The sequence below is a fragment of the Neoarius graeffei genome, chromosome 5, assembly GCF_027579695.1.
Source record: "Neoarius graeffei isolate fNeoGra1 chromosome 5, fNeoGra1.pri, whole genome shotgun sequence".
NCBI classification, from domain to species: domain Eukaryota; kingdom Metazoa; phylum Chordata; class Actinopteri; order Siluriformes; family Ariidae; genus Neoarius; species Neoarius graeffei.
Window position 1 is genome coordinate 40423809 of NC_083573.1, and position 22527 is coordinate 40446335.

The 22527-nt window shown below is 43.5% G+C and overlaps 1 protein-coding gene across 1 annotated transcript; it reads left to right on the forward strand.

The window, feature by feature from the left end:
* Positions 1–4311: 4311 nt before the first annotated feature.
* grwd1 (glutamate-rich WD repeat containing 1) lies at positions 4312–20488 on the forward strand. Its single transcript, XM_060921694.1, has 7 exons — positions 4312–4556; positions 10105–10222; positions 10396–10567; positions 12108–12318; positions 12419–12564; positions 12698–12889; positions 17566–20488. Exons 1-7 carry the CDS (start codon positions 4337–4339, stop codon positions 17872–17874), a joined length of 1368 nt encoding a protein of 455 aa, XP_060777677.1. The 5' UTR covers positions 4312–4336; the 3' UTR covers positions 17875–20488.
* The last annotated feature ends 2039 nt before the right edge of the window (positions 20489–22527 follow it).

The window sequence follows — 22527 nt, forward strand, 5'->3', positions numbered from 1 at the left end:
TTAGTTTTAGACCTCCCTAGGATAAGATAAGTGGGTGCTTGGTGGGATATCAGCTTTTACAAATGGAATGACAGGGTTTCTATATGTATTGACTTACTTTGAGCTAATGTTGTCAGTGATATCTATTGGTGGGACATGGCGATTCATTTCCGCCAGTTCGTTCATGTCGGTCAGTTCAGCAAAGAAATTCGTTCGTTCAGTTCGTTCACTCGTTCATTTTGATGACGTCACACCAAAGCGGCACAACAATGGCTGTCATCCGAAGTTTAGTTCATCTTGAGTGAACGAGAGGCGGCAGAGGTGCCATCCACAATAGATTTTCATACATTACAATGTGCTTGAGAAAAAGTTGTGATAAATCAAGTCACTGTAAAGTTAATCTCATCTCATCTCATTATCTGTAGCCGCTTTATCCTTCTACAGGGTCGCAGGCAAGCTGGAGCCTATCCCAGCTGACTACGGGCGAAGGGCGGGGTACACCCTGGACAAGTCGCCAGGTCATCACAGGGCTGACACATAGACACAGACAACCATTCACACTCACATTCACACCTACGGTCAATTTAGAGTCACCAGTTAACCTAACCTGCATGTCTTTGGACTGTGGGGGAAACCGGAGCACCCGGAGGAAACCCACGCGGACACGGGGAGAACATGCAAACTCCACACAGAAAGGCCCTCGCCGGCCACGGGGCTCGAACCCAGGACCTTCTTGCTGTGAGGCGCCAGCGCTAACCACTACACCACCGTGCCGCCCTGTAAAGTTAATCTGAAAAGGTAAATAAAGTTCTTGTAATTTTTATATGTATTCGTACTGCCTACATTGTTTGCATTGTTTCTTCTTGAACTGGTCTCAATTTTAAAACTCACAGTTTACAATGACCAGTCAATTGTGTACTGTATCTGGCGCTAGCTCCGTCCAGTAGGGGAGAGCGGGGTAAGATGAGCCAGGGGGTAAGATGAGCCACCCCCTGTTTCTAAGAAACAGTAAACAAATGTGACCATGTGACCACATTCAAAGGGGGCCGGGACCATTTACTTACACTTGTGGAGAGGAGCACCACATGTCAAACTAAGTGAGGGACATATTTATAAAAATGTGTTTTTGTGCTTTCTAAGTCAATTCCATGTTTGTCCACAGTGAAGATGATTTAGAGAAGACAAAAGTAGAATAATATTTAGACACATTAGGGTTAAGTTAGTGGCTTTCTAAGCTATGATATGAATGCTAATAAAAATAATTTTGATTAGCCTAATCCCCTTTATTAGCATTTTTCTACAAAATGGTGGCCATGGGGTAAGATGAGCCATTAGATGTGGGGCAAGTTGAGCCACTGGCTCAACTTACCCAATTGGTGGCTGAGCTTACCCAATATGGATGACACTTAAGTTTTCACATTTACTGGTCATATATGACAACAACATATATATATATATATATATATATATATATATATATATATATGACATCAGATGAGGAAGACCAGTTGTTAGATGTGGGGGATTATGTTGTGGCAAAATACACGGGGAAGAAGAAAGTGCATTTCTTCATTGGCCAGATAATCAAATTGGATGTCTTCGAAATAGAGGCAAGATTTCTCAAAAGAAGCCGGTCATGCCATGGCTCTGCAAGAAAGCCAACCTTTGTCTTCAAAGAGAAAGATGAGGCTGTCCTGTCAAGACAGGATATTGTGAAAAAATTGCCCCGCCCCTTTACTGTTGGGCGGACAGCACGGAGGGAGAGGCAAATGGTGTTCCCTTGCAATTTGAACGCTTGGAACATTGAATAATGATGAAATGATTGAATGATTGATGGAATGATTGCTGCATGTTTTAGCAATGTTTTAACCTACTGAAAGAAATAAGATTTTTTTGGCACTGTTCTACTGTTTTAGTAATTTCTATAATATAGTATATCTCTCGTTCCCTCTCTAACCATCCCTCTTTCTATCTATCTACGCATATATATCTCTCTATCCATCTATCTATCCCTCCCTATCCCATCTCGTTCTATCACCTCTCTCTTCATCTCCCCTTCTCTATGCAACGGCCCTATCCCCCACTTGATTGACTTGACTTGATTCATTGATTGCATTTCTAATAATAAAAGTTGTTTACTTTGTTAACCTAACATGTTTTGTGTTGGCTCAATTTACCCCACACAGTGGCTCATCTTACCCCGTGCATGGGGTAAGTTGAGCCACTTGACATTTTTTTTCAAGAGGTAATATCACTCTAACCATAAGAGCTTATCAATTATGTTTTGCTCAGATAGTAACAGTACACTTTGAAATTTGGTATGGTGTGTAGACTGGAAGCAAAAATGGCTTTAACATGTAGTTATGATGAAAAATGTAAAAAGTGGCTCATCTTACCCCACTCTCCCCTACTACTCTGTCAACAACGAGAGAGGTGGTGGTGTTGCTGAAAAAATGAATACAAATGCTAGTTCTGAATAAATAAGTAGTGGCAGCCCGCTGTATTTTATTCTCTCTTTTTTGAAGTATTATTATGAAATTGTAATAGACATGCATGCCCCCCGCCCCCATAGTGGTGCGAACTTTCTGATCTCCCAGTAGGCAAGGGAAATAAAGTAAAGCCAACTATGATAGATGCAGACTGTTTCATGCAGTTGTTCAAACCCATTAAGTAACACCCATTTTGCTCATATTCAACAGCAACGCTCATTACAAAGAACAAACCACTTTATTACAAATTGCATTAACATTAAAAAAACGAACACAGTATGCCGTGATCTCCAGAGCCACGTTCTTCATTGTTTATCACAGTCATGGAAACCGTTGCTATGCGCCCAGCCCAGTATGGCAGCAGGCAGGCTGGCTGCTGAGCTCGTTCGCTGTGAACTGAAATGTATTGCTGAGTGAGAGCTCTAAATTGTAAACTAAAGACCTGGCACGTGTCAACGCTCTGATAATAGGGCTCAGATAGCCCTTAAAACCCTTTGGTGACTGACCCCTTGAAAATGGTTCCTCCAGGAACGATGACGTTTCAGTTGTCAAGACAACGGAAAAACTAAAATACAAAAACAGAAAGATACGTCACAATGCTCTTGTGCACAAAACAAAATGCTCTTGTATTTGTATTTTAGTTTTTCCGTTGTCTTGACAACTGAAATGTCATGGTTCCTGGAGGAACCATTTTCAAGGGGTCAGTCACCAAAGGGTTAAAGAAGTAAAGTGGCGCTGCTCTGCACAGATCAAAATGCAAGTTGGACGCCCTTCTGCTACTGAACAGATCCTGAACTGGTCCTCGCCAACGACCGAGAACGAGAGGCAGCGCGAACTAGTTCTAGTCGTTCACTTCGAAGACTCGTTCAAAAAGAACGGTTCGTTCGTGAACGACACACCACTAGTGATATCACCTTTTACAAATGGAATGATAAGGTTTCTAGGTGGAATGACATACTTTGAGGCAATGTTATCATCTCATCTCATTATCTCTAGCCGCTTTATCCTGTTCTACAGGGTCGCAGGCAAGCTGGAGCCTATCCCAGCTGACTATGGGCGAAAGGTGGGGTACACCCTGGACAAGTCGCCAGGTCATCACAGGGCTGACACATAGACACAGACAACCATTCACACTCACACCTACGGTCAATTTAGAGTCACCAGTTAACCTAACCTGCATGTCTTTGGACTGTGGGGGAAACCGGAGCACCCGGAGGAAACCCACGCGGACACGGGGAGAACATGCAAACTCCGCACAGAAAGGCCCTCGCCGGCCCCGGGGCTCGAACCCAGGACCTTCTTGCTGTGAGGCGACAGCGCTAACCACTACACCACCGTGCCGCCCCGCAATGTTATCAGTGATATCAAATTAACAAATGGAATGGCATTGTTTCTAGGGTTAGGGTTAGGTTATAGGTGATATCACTGATAACATTGCCTCAGAGTATGTCATTCCACCTAAAAACACTGTCATTCCATTTGTAAAAGGGGATATCACTGATAACATTAGCTTAAAGTATGTCATTGCACCTGGAAACGCTGTCATTCCATTTGTAAAAGGTGATATCACTGATAACATAACCTAAAAGTATGTCATTCCACTTAGAGACAATGTCATTCCATTTCATGAGCTGAAAGCATGTCATTCCACCTACATTCAGTGTTTTTATTTGAAAACTCCCCCGGCTCTTGGTTTGTTGTTTGTGTTTGTATTAATAACTGTATTTGTATTTTGTTGCTGTTGTTTTCAATAAATATAAAAAAAAAAAACAGACCAAAAAAAAAACAAAAAAAACCACCCCACTAGTATGGCGCTTTGAAATGACGTCACCGGAAGTGCGCCCTACGCTGCTTTTGGAGTTCTCAAAATGGCTGCGCCCGATGAAAACACGCTTCTTTGTGAAGATGAAGAAGTTGAAGAGATGGAGGCGGGTGACAGCGATGAAGATGAGATGGAGGAAGAAGACGGACAGGATGAAGAGGGCGGGCAGAGTAAAGTGTTTGTGCCCGGCGTTGAGCCGCTTCAGCCGGGAGAAGAGCTGGAGATGGACCGCTCGGCTTACCGCATGTATCACGAGTGCCAGACAGGTGAGACGCTCTGAGTCAAGTCAGTTTGTTTGTATACGGGTTGTTTTACAGTCAGGGTCCGCAAGCTAAAAATCACATTTAACACTTATTATCTTCAATATCAAAAGGCTTGACTAAATAAACTTGGTTGTTTATTGTAGCCCTGTGATCGCTCTATTTACCATGCAAAAAAAATGTGGTGATAACGTTATTTTTGGTGAATGTATGGCAATATATGTCATATTTAGCAAAATTACTCGTGTCATTTAGAAAAAGTGCTTTTTTGACCACAGGTAGCTCCAAAAGGGATGCACTTACATCATTCTTTATACCATAAAACACATATTTGGTTCCATATCATTGGAAACATGGTTAAGTTTTAATGTTGAATGCCAGTAAGTTTTCAGACTATTTTGATCAAATTAGTATGTAACTGTGTCAAAAAAATGTCCTCTCCAATATAAAATAACATATCTAAAATTATTATTTTCATGGGCGGCACGGTGGTGTAGTGGTTAGCGCTGTCGCCTCACAGCAAGAAGGTCCGGGTTCGAGCCCCGTGGCCGGCGAGGGCCTTTCTGTGTGGAGTTTGCATGTTCTCCCCGTGTCCGCGTGGGTTTCCTCCGGGTGCTCCGGTTTCCCCCACAGTCCAAAGACATGCAGGTTAGGTTAACTGGTGACTCTAAATTGACCGTAGGTGTGAATGTGAGTGTGAATGGTTGTCTGTGTCTATGTGTCAGCCCTGTGATGACCTGGCGACTTGTCCAGGGTGTACCCCGCCTTTCGCCCGTAGTCAGCTGGGATAGGCTCCAGCTTGCCTGCGACCCTGTAGAACAGGATAAAGCGGCTACAGATAATGAGTACTCGTGTCATTAAAAAAGGTGCTTTTTTGACCACAGGTAGCTCCAAAAGGGATGCACTTACATCATTCTTTATACCATAAAACACATATTTGGTTCCATATCATTGGAAACATGGTTAAGTTTTAATGTTGAATGCCAGTAAGTTTTCAGACTATTTTGATCAAATTAGTATGTAATTGTGTCAAAAAAATGTCCTCTCCAATATAAAATAACATATCTAAAATTATTATTTTCATGGGCGGCATGGTGGTGTAGTGGTTAGCGCTGTTGCCTCACAGCAAGAAGGTCCGGGTTCGAGCCCCGTGGCCGGCGAGGGCCTTTCTGTGTGGAGTTTGCATGTTCTCCCTGTGTCCGTGTGGGTTTCCTCCGGGTGCTCCGGTTTCCCCCACAGTCCAAAGACATGCAGGTTAGGTTAACTGGTGACTCTAAATTGACCGTAGGTGTGAATGTGAGTGTGAATGGTTGTCTGTGTCTATGTGTCAGCCCTGTGATGACCTGGCGACTTGTCCAGGGTGTACCCCGCCTCTCACCCATAGTCAGCTGGGATAGGCTCCAGCTTGCCTGCGACCCTGTAGAACAGGATAAAGCAGCTAGAGATAATGAAACGAGATGAGATTATTTAAATCCTAAAATGTGGTCAAGATATTGGGACATAAATATTAGACACAACTAGCACAAAGCTTACAGCCTTATATTTAAAAGCACTATGGAAGTAGTGGATTCTGAATTGTCAAAAAAAAAAAAAGTCCTTTCCCAGAATCACTTCATTTGTTTCTCCCAGCCCTGCTTAAAGCTACACTTAATCTTCTTTATCTTATAGCAGATTACACAAAACTACCATACACACATGTCAAAAAATTACCTGAAATCTGTTCTTTAACTTGTCCTTCACTTAACTGGTACAAGAACCAGTTTGAATCAATTTGAATTTTGGACCCCTGTGACACAAACTTTGTACCCTGATTGTAAAACAACTCGTAGCTCTTTTAACAACAAGCATTGTCGCAAAGCAACTTTACAGAAAAACAAAGATTTTAAACATAGCAACTAATAAATGTATATCTAACAAATGAATTTATCCCTAACGAACAAACCCGAGGTGACGATGGCAAGGAAAAACTCCCTGAGACGACATGAGTTAGAACCCTCTGAGGAGCCAGACTCAAAAGGAACCCATCCTCATCTGAGTGATAAGATAGCATGATTATAAATAACTCGCTTCTATATAGTCCTGTCACAAAGTATAACTGTGTAACCAGGACATTCATTATAGCTTTAACATGAAGTCAAGTTTGTTTGTATAGCGCTTTTAACAGTAGACACTGTCACAAAGCAGCTTTACAGAATTTGAATGACTTTAAACATGAGCTAATTTGACCCCAATCTATCCCCAATGAACAAGCCTGTGTCGACGGTGGCGAGGAAAAATTCCCTCAGATGACTTGAGGAAGAAACCTTGAGAGAAACCAGACTCAAAAGAAAGCACACAACTTTATCACACACTTGTGAAATTCCTCTCTGCATTTAACCCATCTGAAGCAGTGAACACACACATACCCAGAGCAGTGGGCAATTATGCTAACAGCGCCCGGGGAGCAGTTGGGAGTTAGGTGCCTCGTTCAAGGGCACCTCAGCCCAAGTCCGTCCCATATTAAAGTGCATATTCTGGACCGATTTCTTTTTTTTTTTAATATGAAAGAATGTCCCTTTACACACTCATCCAGAAGGGTAATTTTGCACAAGGCCATCTGTCTACAGCAGAAAAAAATAAAATAACAAAACGCATCTGGAAAAATCCCAAGGGAGTCTGGAGCCAGATTCGTGACGTCACCTGCGGAAGCGCCAGCAGGCTGCGCGAGCTTTGCACGGTTTCAGTGCACAGCCTGTGTAGACCAAGCGCTCCCATTTCTCTCTCATTGTCCGGTCTTTTGGGAAACGATGAGTACTAATCCCATCAAGATTGGTGTTGCTACACCCTCCTACGATACATCTGTTAACCATTTTAATAATTACGCGATAACGTTGAAGAAATTTGCAGAAAACCACCAGGTCGTTTTCTCATAAACAAACCAGCGCTGGCGTAGGATTCAGAGGGAGGCATCCTGCAGATGACGCCACAAAAATCAATGTTTGCCGCAAAATTCAAATGCCAAGTTTTTTCAGAGGCGGACCAATTCGCCTCAAGTGGCTTGATTTCAACTGAATTTTTCTGGTATTGCGCAAGGTAAAAAAATTGCAGAGAATGCAGAACGTTACAGATATTTGACTAAAGTTTAATATAAAATAGGAGAATTAAATTGATCTTGCTCCTGAATTTACCCGTGATATGCACTTTAACCTAACCGCATGTCTTTGGACTGTGGGGGAAACCGGAGGAAACCCACGCAGGCACTGGGAGAGCATGCAAACTCCACACAGAAAGGCCCCCACCGGCCGCTGGGCTCGAACCCAGAACCTTCTTGCTGTGAGGCAACCGTGCTAACCACTTACACCACTGTTCCAGGGAACCCCACCTCATTTGTCAGTTTCGTTGATGTTGTAACTCTTCATTGATGGAAACTTGAGTACAAAACTGTTCATGACAACTGCAGTCCTAAAGTTAGCAAGTCAACTGTAGTCCTCAGTCATAAAAGCATTACTGTAAGTGTGCAGAGCATCTTCATGGAATATATCTGATATTCTAAAGCCCTTCCCGTGCCGTATGGCGCATTAGGGCAGCGCCAATCTCTGTTTCCATAGCCCTCGGCTAAATGAACAAAATGAAGTCCATTTTGTTGAAATAATCAACTGTTCATGATAACTGCAGTCCTAAAGTTATGGAAATTGTAATCCAAAGTCATTGTAGCAAACCTGGAAGTGTCCAGAGCCATCTCCGAAGTGTATCTTTAGAATAAGGTGTGCTCAGCAAATCAAAAGTGGCACTTATGAGTTCAGTCAGGTAGGTAGAGCAGGGAAAGATGGAAAACATGCAGAGTAGGGGGTCCAGGAGCAGGACTGAGAACCAGTGCTTTAGACTATCCATAGGGGTCATCCTAAACAGGAGCGATGTGACGAGACTCCAGCCAGATGTAGGGCATCAGGATGGATTAGGCAGGTCTGAAGAGCAGAAGAGGTCAGCATCACTGGTATCTCAGGATTGGCATGTAACTTGACAGCTTACATTCAAGCCAGTCAGAACTCACAGTAATTAAATAATATTGGCTGGCTTTTTTTCATGGTACCGCGAGTTGGCCTATTGGTTAGTGTGTCCACCTCTCGATCAGGAGATTGCGAGTTCTACTCATGGTCCATACCAAAGACCGTCATAAAAATGGTACCTACTGCCGTCTGACAAGGCACGCTGCAATACAGATGCGAGTGGGGAGTCAAACTCTCGTGGTTACCAGAGGACTCGCCCCCGACTGTAACCCTAGCTATGTAATAGGCGAGAGCCCGAGGGGTATGGAAACGGAGATCAGCGCCGCCCTAATGCGCCATATGGCACGGGAAGGACTTTAGAGTCTCATCTCATCTCATTATCTCTAGCCGCTTTATCTTGTTCTACAGGGTCGCAGGCAAGCTGGAGCCTATCCCAGCTGACTACGGGCGAAAGGCGGGGTACACCCTGGACAAGTCGCCAGGTCATCACAGGGCTGACACATAGACACAGACAACCATTCACACCTACGGTCAATTTAGAGTCACCAGTTAACCTAACCTGCATGTCTTTGGACTGTGGGGGAAACCGGAGCACCCGGAGGAAACCCACGCGGACACGGGGAGAACATGCAAACTCAGCACAGAAAGGCCCTCGCCGACCACGGGGCTCGAACCCGGACCTTCTTGCTGTGAGGCGACAGCGCTAACCACTACACCACCGTGCCGCCCATATTGCATGGTATTAAACCAAATGAATGGAACCTGCTAGAACTAGAATACATGTTTTTATTCCATCAAAAAAAGTGTCCTGTATGTATAATAATAATTACCAGCTGGGCTTCAAGATATTACCTGAGCCAATTGATTATTAGCGTGTAATAAGCAACTAAGCCTTTACCCAGCAGTACTGGTAGTAGGTGTAGGTGCTGTGTGTTGCTTGTTGTGAGCATATACTCAGCAAGAGCCCATCAGCCACGTTTCTTTGATTCACTGATTTTGCTAGAAGAAATTTCCCTTAAGTTTACCCTTCAGTGTTTGAGCTATAAATCCCCATGATATCATTTCCTTAGCAAGGCTATGTTGTCACTTGAAAAGTGGAGTATATATTCACATCCTTGGCTCAGAAACAAAAACAGCCTGAGGCCAAAACACACAGATAATGGTTCATTTACCAGGCTCCCTTTTAAAGATTATAAATGCTGTCACAGTTTAGATCTGGGGCGGCACGGTGGCGTAGTGGTTAGCGCTGTCGCCTCACAACAAGGAGGTCCGGGTTCGAGCCCCGTGGCCGGCGAGGGCCTTTCTGTGCAGAGTTTGCATGTTCCCCCCGTGTCCGCGTGGGTTTCCTCCGGGTGCTCCGGTTTCCCCCACAGTACAAAGACATGCAGGTTAGGTTAACTGGTGACTCTGGGCTCCAGCTTGCCTGCGACCCTGTAGAACAGGATAAAGCGGCTAGAGATGATGAGATGAGATGAGTTTAGATCTGTAGTACATAAGTTTTAATGATGGTTGACTAAGACTGTCCAAAAAACTTGAGTATAAATCACCTACATTTTCCTTTTTCCCAGGTGCCCCTTGTCTGAGTTTTGATGTATTACGTGATGCTGAGGGAGACGGGAGAGAGACGTTTCCCTTGTCCATGCTGCTGTGTGCAGGTACCCAAGCCGACACCGCTCTCAGTAACAGGTCAGTACGTTTCACAGACCAACAAATAAACTGTATGCACATTGTACTACCTTTTTTTTTTTTTTTGTGCATTTGATTGCAAATTTCCATATGTAAATGCTTGTATAACTGGCCATAGGTAAAACAGAATTAAAAAGAAAAATTGGTTCACATATTTTCCTGTTTGTGCCCAGACTCATTGTTATGCGCATGCACAACCTGTATGGCACTGAACAAGATGATGAAGAAGAGGAGGAGGAGGAGGACAGGAGTGATGAGAGTGATGAAGAACAGGGTGATGAGGACAAGAAGCCACAGATGGAGCTGGCCATGGTGCCCCATTATGGGGGAATAAATAGAGTCAGAGTGAGTGACTAATTATGACTGCTTCAGTTGTTATCCCTCCCGGCATATAATGCGCGGAGATATAGCTATCGCTCCGTCCGTCCGTCTGTCAGCATTTTAGTTTCCAGAGCATAACTAAAAAACGATTAGGATTTTTTTTTTCATGAGACCCGACAGTTCTGTTAAGCGACTAGAGGAATTGTGCCTTACATTTTGGGATTTCCGTGATTTTTTTTTTTTTTTCTTTCTTCTGTATTTCCATGGCAACCAATTCAGCTTAAGAAAATTTAGAGTAGGGTTTCACTTGGAGTGGAGTAAAGAGAGAGCTAAGCCAAAAGGCAAAGCTCTCAATTTACTGGTCCATCCACATTCCTATCCTCACCTATGGTCACAAGCTATGGGTAGTGACCGAAAAAATGATATCGCAGATACAAGCGGTAGAAAAAAGTTTTCTCCGCAGGGTGGCTGGGCTCTCACTTAGAAACAGGGTGAGAAGCTTGGTCATTCAGGAGAGACTCAGAGTAAAACCGCTACTGCTCCTCCACATCGAAAGGAGTTAGTTGAGGTGGTTTGGGCACCTTGTTATGATGCCCCCTGAACGCCTCCCAAGGGAGGTTTTCTGGGCATGCCCCACTGGGAGGAGACCCCGGGGCAGACCCAGGACACACTGGAAAGATTACATCTCTCGGCTGGCCTGGGAACACCTCTGTATTCTTCCGGAAGAGCTGGTGGAGGTGGCCGGGGAGAGGGAAGTCTGGGCTGCTCTGCTCTGCTTAGGCTGCTACCGCTGTGACCTAGATAAGTGATGATGGATGGATGGATGGGTTTCGCTTGGGGGAAATGTCATCTCCTAATGATGCTTGTTTATTTAGTGCTCCTAAATAGGGACTTCTGTAAACTCGTTAGATGCCCCTTTTCCACCAAAGCAGTTCCAGGGCTGGTTCGGGGCCAGTGCTTAGTTTGGAACCGGGTTTTCTGTTTCCACTGACGAAGAACTGGCTCTGGGGCCAGAAAAACCGGTTCCAGGCTAGCACCAACTCTCTGCTGGGCCAGAGGAAAGAACCGCTTACGTCAGCGGGGGGGGGAGTTGTTAAGACCAACAACAATAACAAGACCGCAAAAGATCGCCATTTTTAAGCGACGAGAAGCAGCAGCTGTACAAATGCGAAGTCATCCATTATTATTATTATTATTATTATTGTTGTTGCTGCTGCTTCTTCTTCCGTGTTGTTTTTGCTTCGATATTCGCGCCAAGGTTTATGCAAACGTAGCGACGTAACTGACGTATACAGCGACGTAATGACGTGGCTTCCCTTAGCACCGTGAGCTATGGAAAAGCAAACTGGTTCTCAGCTGGCTCGCAAGTTGAACGAGTTGTGAACCAACACCAGCACTGGCCCCGAACCAGCCCTGGAACTGATTTGGTGGAAAAGGGGTAATAGACAGATAATAAAATGTGTTCTTGGTTTGAAAGTCAGTCAACAGAAAAGGGTCTGTTTTATTATTATTATTATTATTATTATTTCTTAAAAGTACATTTTGCTTTGTTTCGGTGACTCAGGTGACCCAGAATAGTGAGCGGTCATTGGCTGCTGTCTGGTGTGAGAAAGAACAGGTGGAAATTTTTGATCTTCGGCCACAGCTGGAAGCAGTTCACAGCTCTGCTGCCATGTCAGCATTCATTAAACAGCAGAAAGAGGCCACACCTTTGTTCAGTTTCTCAGGTCACATGACAGAAGGCTTTGCCCTAGACTGGTCTCCAAAAGTACCAGGTAAGTGAGCACAGTGGAAATTTTAATGTTCGATTTGTCTCCCAGAAGGAAATCAAAAGAATCGCTCATTAAACCTGCGTTGTCCCACTTTACTTCGAAGGCCGGCTTGTGAGTGGAGACTGCAAGAAGAACATTCACGTGTGGGAACCACGAGAGGGTGGGACTTCCTGGCAGATTGACCAGCGGCCTTTTAGCTCTCATACCAAGTCTGTTGAGGACCTCCAGTGGTCACCTACTGAAGCAACAGTAAGTCAATATAGACAACAAAAATGGTCAGTTGTGACTGAATACCGTAATGTACAGATCCAACTTCATAATAATTATACATATGCACAGTTAAGCTATTTGTCATGAGTGGTTATTTTACTCTGCCTCCCAGGTTTTCGCCTCCTGCTCAGTGGATCAGTCCATTCGGATTTGGGATATCAGAGCTCCTCCAAAATCGATGCTCTCAGCCAATGAGGCTCACACATCAGATGTTAACGTCATCAGCTGGAATCGGACTGAACCGTTCCTGTTATCTGGAGGGGATGATGGGCTTCTGAAGGTGTGGGACTTGAGGCAGTTCCAGGTGAGCAGTTTCTGTTTAATTACCATATCAATTGAAGCCACAGACACTTACATGGAACCCCAGAATTTCCTTTAATAATGCAGAATAAGAAACTAATGGTTTCTGGTCTATGATTTAAAAAAAAAAAAAAAAAAAAGGAAACTCTTGTCAGTGGGGGGAAAAAAAGGTTATGTGAGATGTTTTGTCTGTTTATCAGCTTGACTGTGCCCTAAAATGTGCCTAATCCAACCATTCTATTTAATATTTTACCTTTTAGAATACTTGAGTATTTAGGAATCGGTCATCCATGATTTCTTGTTTTACATTACATTATATTACATTACAGGCATTTAGCAAACGCTCTTATCCAGAGCGACGTACAACATACCCAGAGCAGCCTGGGGAGCAGTTGGGGGTTAGGTGCCTTGCTCAAGGGCACTTCAGCCATTCCTGCTGGTCCAGGGAATCAAACCGGCGACCTTTTGGTCCTAAAGCTGCTTCTCTAACCTTTAGGACATGGCTTCCCTAATTTTACTGCTATATAAATCCGAGATGACGCACACATCAGATTAATTATCCATCAACATGAGATGATGCACAAATGAAGATCAAGTTGTTCGCTATCTTAAATTAAGCAATCTCTACGAGTACAGCTTCACAATCTTCAAATATTTGTCTTTACTACTTGGGCAATAGCTAAGACATTTCAAACAGCTAAACCTGAGTGAACGCTCTTAAAAAAGGAAGCAGGTGTAATGTGAGCAAGAATGTGCGAGAGGCAAAACCTCCTCCATAGATCACAGTTGGATAATTGTAGGGGATAGTTGCATCCTGGGGACAACAAGCCCCTAAAAGCAGAATTAGACTCCACCTTGTTTCCAGCTATTTAAGACTTGTTTGAAGAAGTCTCCCACAAATGTAAGTGTCTGCACTTTGCCAAACATCACCAGACTTTTTTTTTTTTTAAAAAGGGAATTTGGCAATAGGTTTAAAATAAGTAAAACTTCAGATGGCGGCAAGGTGGTGTAGTGGTTAGCACTGTTGTCTCACAGCAAGAAGGTTCTGGGTTCGAGCCCAGCGGAGGTGGGGGCCTTTCTGTGCGGAGTTTGCATGTTCTCCCCGTGTCTGCGTGGGTTTCCTCCGGGTGCTCCGGTTTCCCTCAGAAGTCCAAAGACATGCGGGTTAGGTTAATTGGTGGCTCTAAATTGTCCATAGGTGTGAATGGTTGAGAGCAGAAAACTTCTATAATAATCCAGTAGAAGGCAACAGGAAACCACTACTGCAATGTAATGCAACACTTTGATGGCTGAAGCCGTCAGAGCAGCCACGTCGCTGTAGTGATATGCCAAAATGGATGGGCGGATGGAAAACTTCAGACCCGTTTGAAAATGCGGTATAGGATCTGTCATGATGTGGGGCTGTTTTCATTCTTGTCTCTGGTTAGGCTATATTAGGACACATAGGATATATTCAGTCATGTACTCCATCAGCTATAAAGAAAGATACACGCACCGGCCACTTTTTATTAGGAACACCCATCCACCTGCTGTTTTATGCAGTTCTCTAATCAGACGATCCCTTGACAGCAGCACAATGCATAAAAACGTGCAGATACAAATCAAGAGCTTCAGTTAATGTTCACTTCAAACATCAGAACGGGAAAAATTACGATCTCAAAGTGTGACTTTCACTGTGGCCACTGAGGGTGTTGGTTTGACCCTGATGGACTGGTTTGAGTATTTCAGAAACTGCTGATCTCCTGGGGTTTTCACACACAACAGTCTGTAGAGTTTACACAGAATGGTACAAAAAACATCGAGTGAGCATTGACAGTTCTGTGGGTGGAAACAAACACCTTGTTGATAAGAGGTCAGAGGAAAATGGCCAGATTGGTTCGAGCTACCAGGAAGGACATAGCAACTCAATCACTCTTTCCAAACGTGGTGAGCAGAAAAGTATCTCAACATGCAACAGCAGAAGACCACATTGGGTTCTAGTCCTGCAGCCAAGAACAGGAATCTTAGAATCAAGAACAATTTCCTATTAAAGTGGCCAGAGAGTGTGTCTCATTTCATTATCTCGAGCCGCTTTATCCTGTTCTCCAGCTCGCCTGCGACCCTGTAGCCTATCCCAGCTGACTACGGGCGAAAGGCGGGGTACACCCTGGACAAGTCACCAGGTCATCACAGGGCTGACACAGACATCCATTCACACCTACGGTCAATTTAGAGTCACCAGTTAAAGGGATAGTTCGGGATTTTTGACATGAATCTGTATGGCATCCCCATCAATAGTGTCGTGCAAACACACTGACTTACCCCTGACAGCATCCTGTGAGTCCAGTTCTTGTCCAGTTTTGGTCCAGACGAAAGTAGTCCGGCAAGTTTGTTGGGGTCACGAAAGTAAAACGTTTTTCGTCTCAAAACAGTACGTGTTCAAAAGAGTGATATATATTTGCATCACAAAACTGTTGCCAAATAAAAAGTCAGACCTCGAAATCGCTTGGCACTATTTTCTCTCCCTTCTTATCACTGCGCGCTGCCGGCTTCATCCAGCTGCGGCTCCAGCTTCAAGGATAAGCTGGAGCCGCATAAGTAGGAGTCCCGGCGGGTGGTTTGTATTCGATTCGTTTATATCCCGACCTTGTCAGCTGTCACATTTATGTTCATGGACCCGGTAAGCTGGTAAATAATATTTATTTTTTTCTTTACCAAATTCTAACAGAAAACGAGAGCGCCCGAAAGGGAAAACCGAGCCGAGCCGCCTCACGGCTGTAATGCAAATTGCTTTCCTCCTCAGTATACAAGTGTGCTTCCATGGCAGGGAAAAAGAAACTACCACTGCTGCCTATGTAGTGCCCTATTTATACAAATAGGAGTCATTCAGGATTCAGCCATGACACGGAGCAAAAACATGGCTGAATCCTGAATGACTCCTATTTGTATAAATAGGGCACTACATAGGCAGCAGTGGTAGTTTCTTTTTCCCTGCCATGGAAGCGCACTTGTATACTGAGGAGGAAAGCAATTTGCATTACAGCCGTGAGGCGGCTCGGCTCGGTTTTCCCTTTCGGGCGCTCTCGTTTTCTGTTAGAATTTGGTAAATAAATAAATAAATATTATTTACCAGCTTACCGGGTCCATGAACATAAATGTGACAGCTGACAAGGTCGGGATATAAACGAATCGAATACAAACCACCCGCCGGGACTCCTACTTATGCGGCTCCAGCTTATCCTTGAAGCTGGAGCCGCAGCTGGATGAAGCCGGCAGCGCGCAGTGATGAGAAGGGAGAGAAAATAGTGCCAAGCGATTTCGAGGTCTGACTTTTTATTTGGCAACGGTTTTGTGATGCAAATATATCACTCTTTTGAACACATACTGTTTTGAGACGAAAAATGTTTTACTTTCGTGACCCCAACAAACTTGCCGGACTACTTTCGTCTGGACCAAAACTGGACAAGAACTGGACTCACAGGATGCTGTCAGGGGTAAGTCAGTGTGTTTGCACGACACTATTGATGGGGATGCCATACAGATTCATGTCAAAAATCCCGAACTATCCCTTTAACCTAACCTGCATGTCTTTGGACTGTGGGGGAAACCCACGCGGAGAACATGCAAACTCCACAAAGAAAGGCCCTCGCCGGCCACGGGGCTCGAACCCGGACCTTCTTGCTGTGAGGCGACAGCACTAACCACTACGCCGGAGAGTGTATTAAAGGTAAATTAATATCTCACTGCATCTGCTAGAGGTTATGACTGGATCATGGCAAGATCTCTAGCAGGACTATAATTTAAACTGTCCCTCCAAATTGCTACAGATATGGAAGGAGTACCGAATCGAGCTTGTATAGTGATCATTCCAGTTCACTGAAATAAAACTTAGTGAAAACCTGAGAGGTGAACTGAAGGGGGAAGTGTCTACCAGAAAGGCTTCTGAAGGCTGTGGAGAGGTTTTGTAGGGAGAAATGGTCTCTGGTCCCTTTGTGTCTTCTAGTATCTCATTTAGCATTATAAAAGAAGTCTCAGTGCTGTTGTCTTGGAAAAGGTGCAGTATCTAATGAATAAGGACCAATAATTGCAGCACGGGGTTTTGAGAATATTTTTGTTTTCTTTGTGTCTTGCTGAAACTGGCAACATCATGCTGATTTTCCAGATCATCTTTATCAAAGGTGCCAATAATTCTTGGGGGCATTGTGTTATTTCAGTGTCAGAAGTCAAGAACACAACAGTTTAATCGGTGCGCAGGATCCCTTTCACTATTCTGGATTCCATTTGCCCTCATACAGAAATACGCATGCAAACACTTGTTCTGCTTTACTCGCCCTGTGCGCATGCACCCAAATTTGTGCAGCTCGAATGCAAATGTGCTTTTGCCGTGTTGTGGTTTTATTCACTTTCTGTGCAACATCATATCGAATCACCAGGCCACGCTGAGAACAAACTTTTTTTTTTTTCCCTTATGGTAATCCGAACGTTCCTGGTAACCTCCAGTTAATTATTGTACAGTATTTCTGTCGAAGCAGAGAAACAGGGTAGGTTTGAGCGCAGATGAAATACGAGAGCGCAGATTGTAATCATGCTAATGGTTTAAACTATTGTGCCCTCAACATTCTCAGCAAGGCGTACTTGCTTGTTTTTCTGTTGCTCCACATTCTCCAGTTTCCTGACTTTCCTCTTTGTCTTCTCTCTCAGTCTGGGCATCCAGTGGCCACCTTCAAGCAGCACAGTGCCCCGATCACATCAGTGGAATGGAGCCCCATCGACTCCAGCGTGTTTGCCGCCGCTGGAGCAGACGATGTCGTCAGCCAATGGGATCTGTCGGTGGAGTCATGTGACATGGGTGAGCAGGCTGACGGCTTAAAGAAGCTCCCACCACAGCTGCTGTTCTTGCATCAAGGCCAGACCGAGGTCAAGGAGCTCCACTGGCACCCACAGATCCACGGAACACTCATCTCCACTGCATTGTCAGGATTCAACGTGTTTAGGACGATTTCAGTGTGAAAAGCAAAAGGAGTGCGTTCGTGCCTTATGACAACAGTAGAAATGTGTTAAATAGCATCATCATGGCAGTGAGCAAGGCTATTCTTTTTGACTGGTCACTACAATTATTTCTCAATCCTCTGGACTATGTTTAAAATATAGGCAATTAAAAACGTCTTGATACAATTTAATTTAAATCTACACAGAAACTGGGGAGCACAGCTGGTAACAGGCAGCCAGTTCAAACACAGCTGTGCGTCCTAGATTTGAAGCTCACTCCTGTTACATTGCTGATCAACATGTTGAAAAATGTTTTAACTCTTTTATTGTTCCATGAGTGAACGCTATTGTCTCAGGTCATATTTTGTACTAATGTTTCTGCAGTCGCTTGGAGTCAGTTCCTTATTGGTGCAGGTTTGAATGCAGACAAAGCCAGTCATTCATGGCCGGGAGTCCAAGAGAGCAAAATTATCCATTACGCTCATCCAGTAACCAATTGTAGACATCTTTGAGCTCATGCAGGCAAAAGAGGTTAGTTAGCCCTTTCCTCCAAGTCTGTTCACCCTCGAAAGTAGTAGCCCAAGAGCATTAGCTCAAAATTGAGTCCAACCCGGAACAAATTAGTAACAAGCTGAATTTTTCAGAAAATGTTCAGAATACCCTTAGGAATAACATACTAAAAGTCCCCAGGAATCCACCTTGTGCTCTCTGAGAAATTCAAGATGGCGTCCAAAATGGCCGCCGATTAGAGATTTTTCAATATCTCATCTCATTATCTGTAGCCGCTTTATCCTTCTACAGGGTCGCAGGCAAGCTGGAGCCTATCCCAGCTGACTACGGGCGAAAGGCGGGGTACACCCTGGACAAGTCGCCAGGTCATCACAGGGCTGACACATAGACACAGACAACCATTCACACTCGCATTCACACCTACGGTCAATTTAGAGTCACCAGTTAACCTAACCTGCATGTCTTTGGACTGTGGGGGAAACCGGAGCACCCGGAGGAAACCCACGCGGACACGGGGAGAACATGCAAACTCCGCACAGAAAGGCCCTCGCCGGCCCCGGGGCTCGAACCCAGGACCTTCTTGCTGTGAGGCGACAGCGCTAACCACTACACCACCGTGCCGCCATTTTTCAATATCTCAGGGATAAAACATAATATAAATGCAATTAAAATGTTAAATTATATGTTCTCTCATACAAGTAATGCAAATTCACCATTGTCACGGTTAAAATTAAAATTAACCAAGATTACAAGGTCATTAATGTGGAAATTACATGGAATTTGATGGTTGACATGACAGATTAGCTTAGCAGGCTACCTACAAACATGAACATAATGTAAGACAACAATTAGACATCAATTTCCTTAATATTTAGTGCATCTTTAAGCTTTGATAAAATATTAAAGGGAAATTAAATTTGAGAACTCTATCTTCTAAAACTACAATGGCAAGCTGTTTCAGTACACTTCTTCAACATTCCGGCGACTTTCATGACAAAAAGGTTTGCCTCAATAAAAGCTCTTGCTTATAAACAATGAGTAGACAAACACTTCTCAGTGCCTCAGTTGTAATGCTTGGACCTTTGTTGTACCATCAATGAAGTAGGGAATTTATTCAAGCTTGTTTAAGGGTGGAAAAAAATTAATCTTTGAGTTTCTAGCGCCAGTCTTTACTACTAGCAATGCCAGTGTGTTCGGACAAAAAATGACTAAACTCAGGATGACCTTTTAAAAATGACTGAACTCAGCATGACCTTTTAACATGCCATTTTTCATTTTACACCACCAATTTACTTTAATTAATATTAATGAAAATAAGTGCTCCAACCCCTAGTAATTGTGTTTGTTGTTTTGTGAACAGAACAGGATGATACGGAGTGAACGAGTAACCAATGGATCCACACTATACACAAATATACTGTTATAATAATGTGTACATTGTTATTATATAATGTTAATACACAATGTAATTAATACACACATGTTGGAATTTACTCTCCTACCCTACAAAACATATATTCTGACCTTTTAACTGCATTAATATTTTGTTTTGGGCCTGAGATATGGGCAGATCTCCATTTGGCAGCCATTTTGGACGCCATCTTGAATTTCTCAGAGAGCACAAGGGGGATTTCCGGGGACTTTTAGTATGTTATTCCTAAAGGTATTCTGAACATATTCTGAAATTTTCAGCTTGTTACTAATTTGTTCCGGGTATAACCCTATTACTCCTGGGCTATAGAGCGAGAAGCAGTTTGAAAAGATGTGGCCGGCTTCACATCCCTCTCAGGACGCCATACTATCTTGACCCTCCTCAGTTTGCAATGACTGTATTTTAGGAGAGAGCTAGTTAGCAGGTGGGAATTGATATATGACCAAAGTTGGAGGAAATGGTATTAAAAAAAAGGAATTAGTTCACATATTTTGGTTGTAACAGACGCTGTTGAAGATGAGCGTGACTGCACAACCAGCAGCCCTGCTTGATTTCAGAAACTTGTACATGGATCTCTTAAAGCTATTAGTTTTATCCTTTACTCTGAAATTGTGTTAAGAACAACCAAAATGAAATGTTCTCACAAGGCCTTGTCTTCATGGACACAAATAAAGGACCTTGAATGCTACAAAACCTGCTTGCATTTTATTAAGTGGTAAGGATTTACAGTGGTGCTTGAAAGTTTGTGAACCCTTTAGAATTTTCTATATTTCTGCATAAATATGACCCAAAACATCACATTTTCACACAAGTCTAAAAAGTAGATAAAGAGAACCCAGTTAAAGAAATGAGACAAAAATATTATACTTGGTCATTTATTTATTGAGGAAAATGACCCAATGTTACATATCTGTGAGTGGCAAAAGTATGTGAACTTATAGGACTAGCAGTAAATTTGAAGGTGAAATTAGAGTCAGGTGTTTTCAATCAATGGGATGACAATCAGGTGTGAGTGGGCACCCTGTTTTATTTAAAGAACAGGGATCTATCAAAGTCTGATCTTCACAACACATGTTTGTGGAAGTGCATCATGGCAGGAGATTTCTGAGGACCTCAGAAAAAGCGTTGCTGATGCTCATCAGGCTGGAAAAGGTTACAAAACCATCTCTAAAGAGTTTGGACTCCACCAATCCACAGTCAGACAGATTGTGTACAAATGGAGGAAATTCAAGACCATCGTTACCCTCCCCAGGAGTGGTCAACCAATAAAGATCACTCCAAGAGCAAGGCATGTAATAGTCGGCGAGGTCACAAAGGACCCTAAGGTAACTTGTAAGCAACTGAAGGCCTCTATCACATTAACATTAGCCAATGTTCATGAGTCCACCGTCAGGAGAACACTGAACAACAATGGTGTGCATGGTAGGGTTGCAAAGAGAAAGCCACTGCTCTCCAAAAAGAACATTGCTGCTCGACTGCAGTTTGCTAGTGATCACGTGGACAAGCCAGAAGCCTATTGGAAAAATGTTTTATGGACAGATGAGACCAAAATAGAACTTTTTGTTTTAAATGAGAAGCGTTATGTTTGGAGAAAGGAAAACACTGCATTCCAGCATAAGAACCTTATCCCATCTGTGAAACATGGTGGTGGTAGTATCATGGTTTGGGCCTGTTTTACTGCCTCTGGTCCAGGATGGCTTGCAATCATTGATGGAACAATGAATTCTGAATTATACCAGTGGATTCTAAAGGAAAATATCAGGACATCTGTCCATGAACTGAATCTTAAGAGAAGGTGGGTCATGCAGCAAGACAACGATCCTAAGCACACATAATGTTCTATTAAAGAATGGTTAAAGAAGAATAAAGTTAATGTTTTGGAATGGCCAAGTCAAAGTCCTGACCTTAATCCAATCGAAATGTTGTGGAAGGACCTGAAGCGAGCAGTTCATGTGAGGAAACCCACCAACATCCCAGAGTTGAAGCTGTTCTGTACGGAGGAACGGGCTAAAATTCCTCCAAGCCGGTGTGCAGGACTGATCAACAGTTACTGGAAACGTTTAGCTGCAGTTATTGCTGCACAAGGGGGTCACACCAGATACTGAAAGCAAAGGTTCACATACTTTTGCCACTCACAGATATGTAACATTGGATCATTTTCCTCAATAAATAAATGACCAAGTATAATATTTTTGTCTCATTTGTTTAACTGGGTTCTCTTTATCTACTTTTAGGACTTGTGTTGAAAATCTGATGATGTTTTAGGTCATATTTATGCAGAAATAAGCTGAAAGAAGGAAGTTGGTTTAAGTTGTGTGAATTGTCTGAACAGAAAAACTAGTGGCTCTGTTACACACAATGGTCAAAAGTATGTGGACACCTTCCCATCACACCCATGTGTGGTTCTTCTCCAATCTGCTGCCACAAAGTTGAAAGCACATAATTGTATAGAATGTCTTTGTATCTCCCTTCACTGGGACGATGAAGCCCAAACGTTCCAGCATGACAATGCTCTTGTGCACAAAGTGTGCTCCATGAAGATGTGGCTTACCAGGGTTGGAGTGGAAGAACTTGAATGACATGCACAGAGCCTTGACCTCAACCCCAGTGAATATTTTTGGAGTGAACTGGAATGCTGACTACACACCAGGCCTCCTCACCCAACATCAGTGTTTGACCTGATTTATGGTCTTGTGGGTGAATGGGCAGAAATTTGCATAACATTCCAAAAT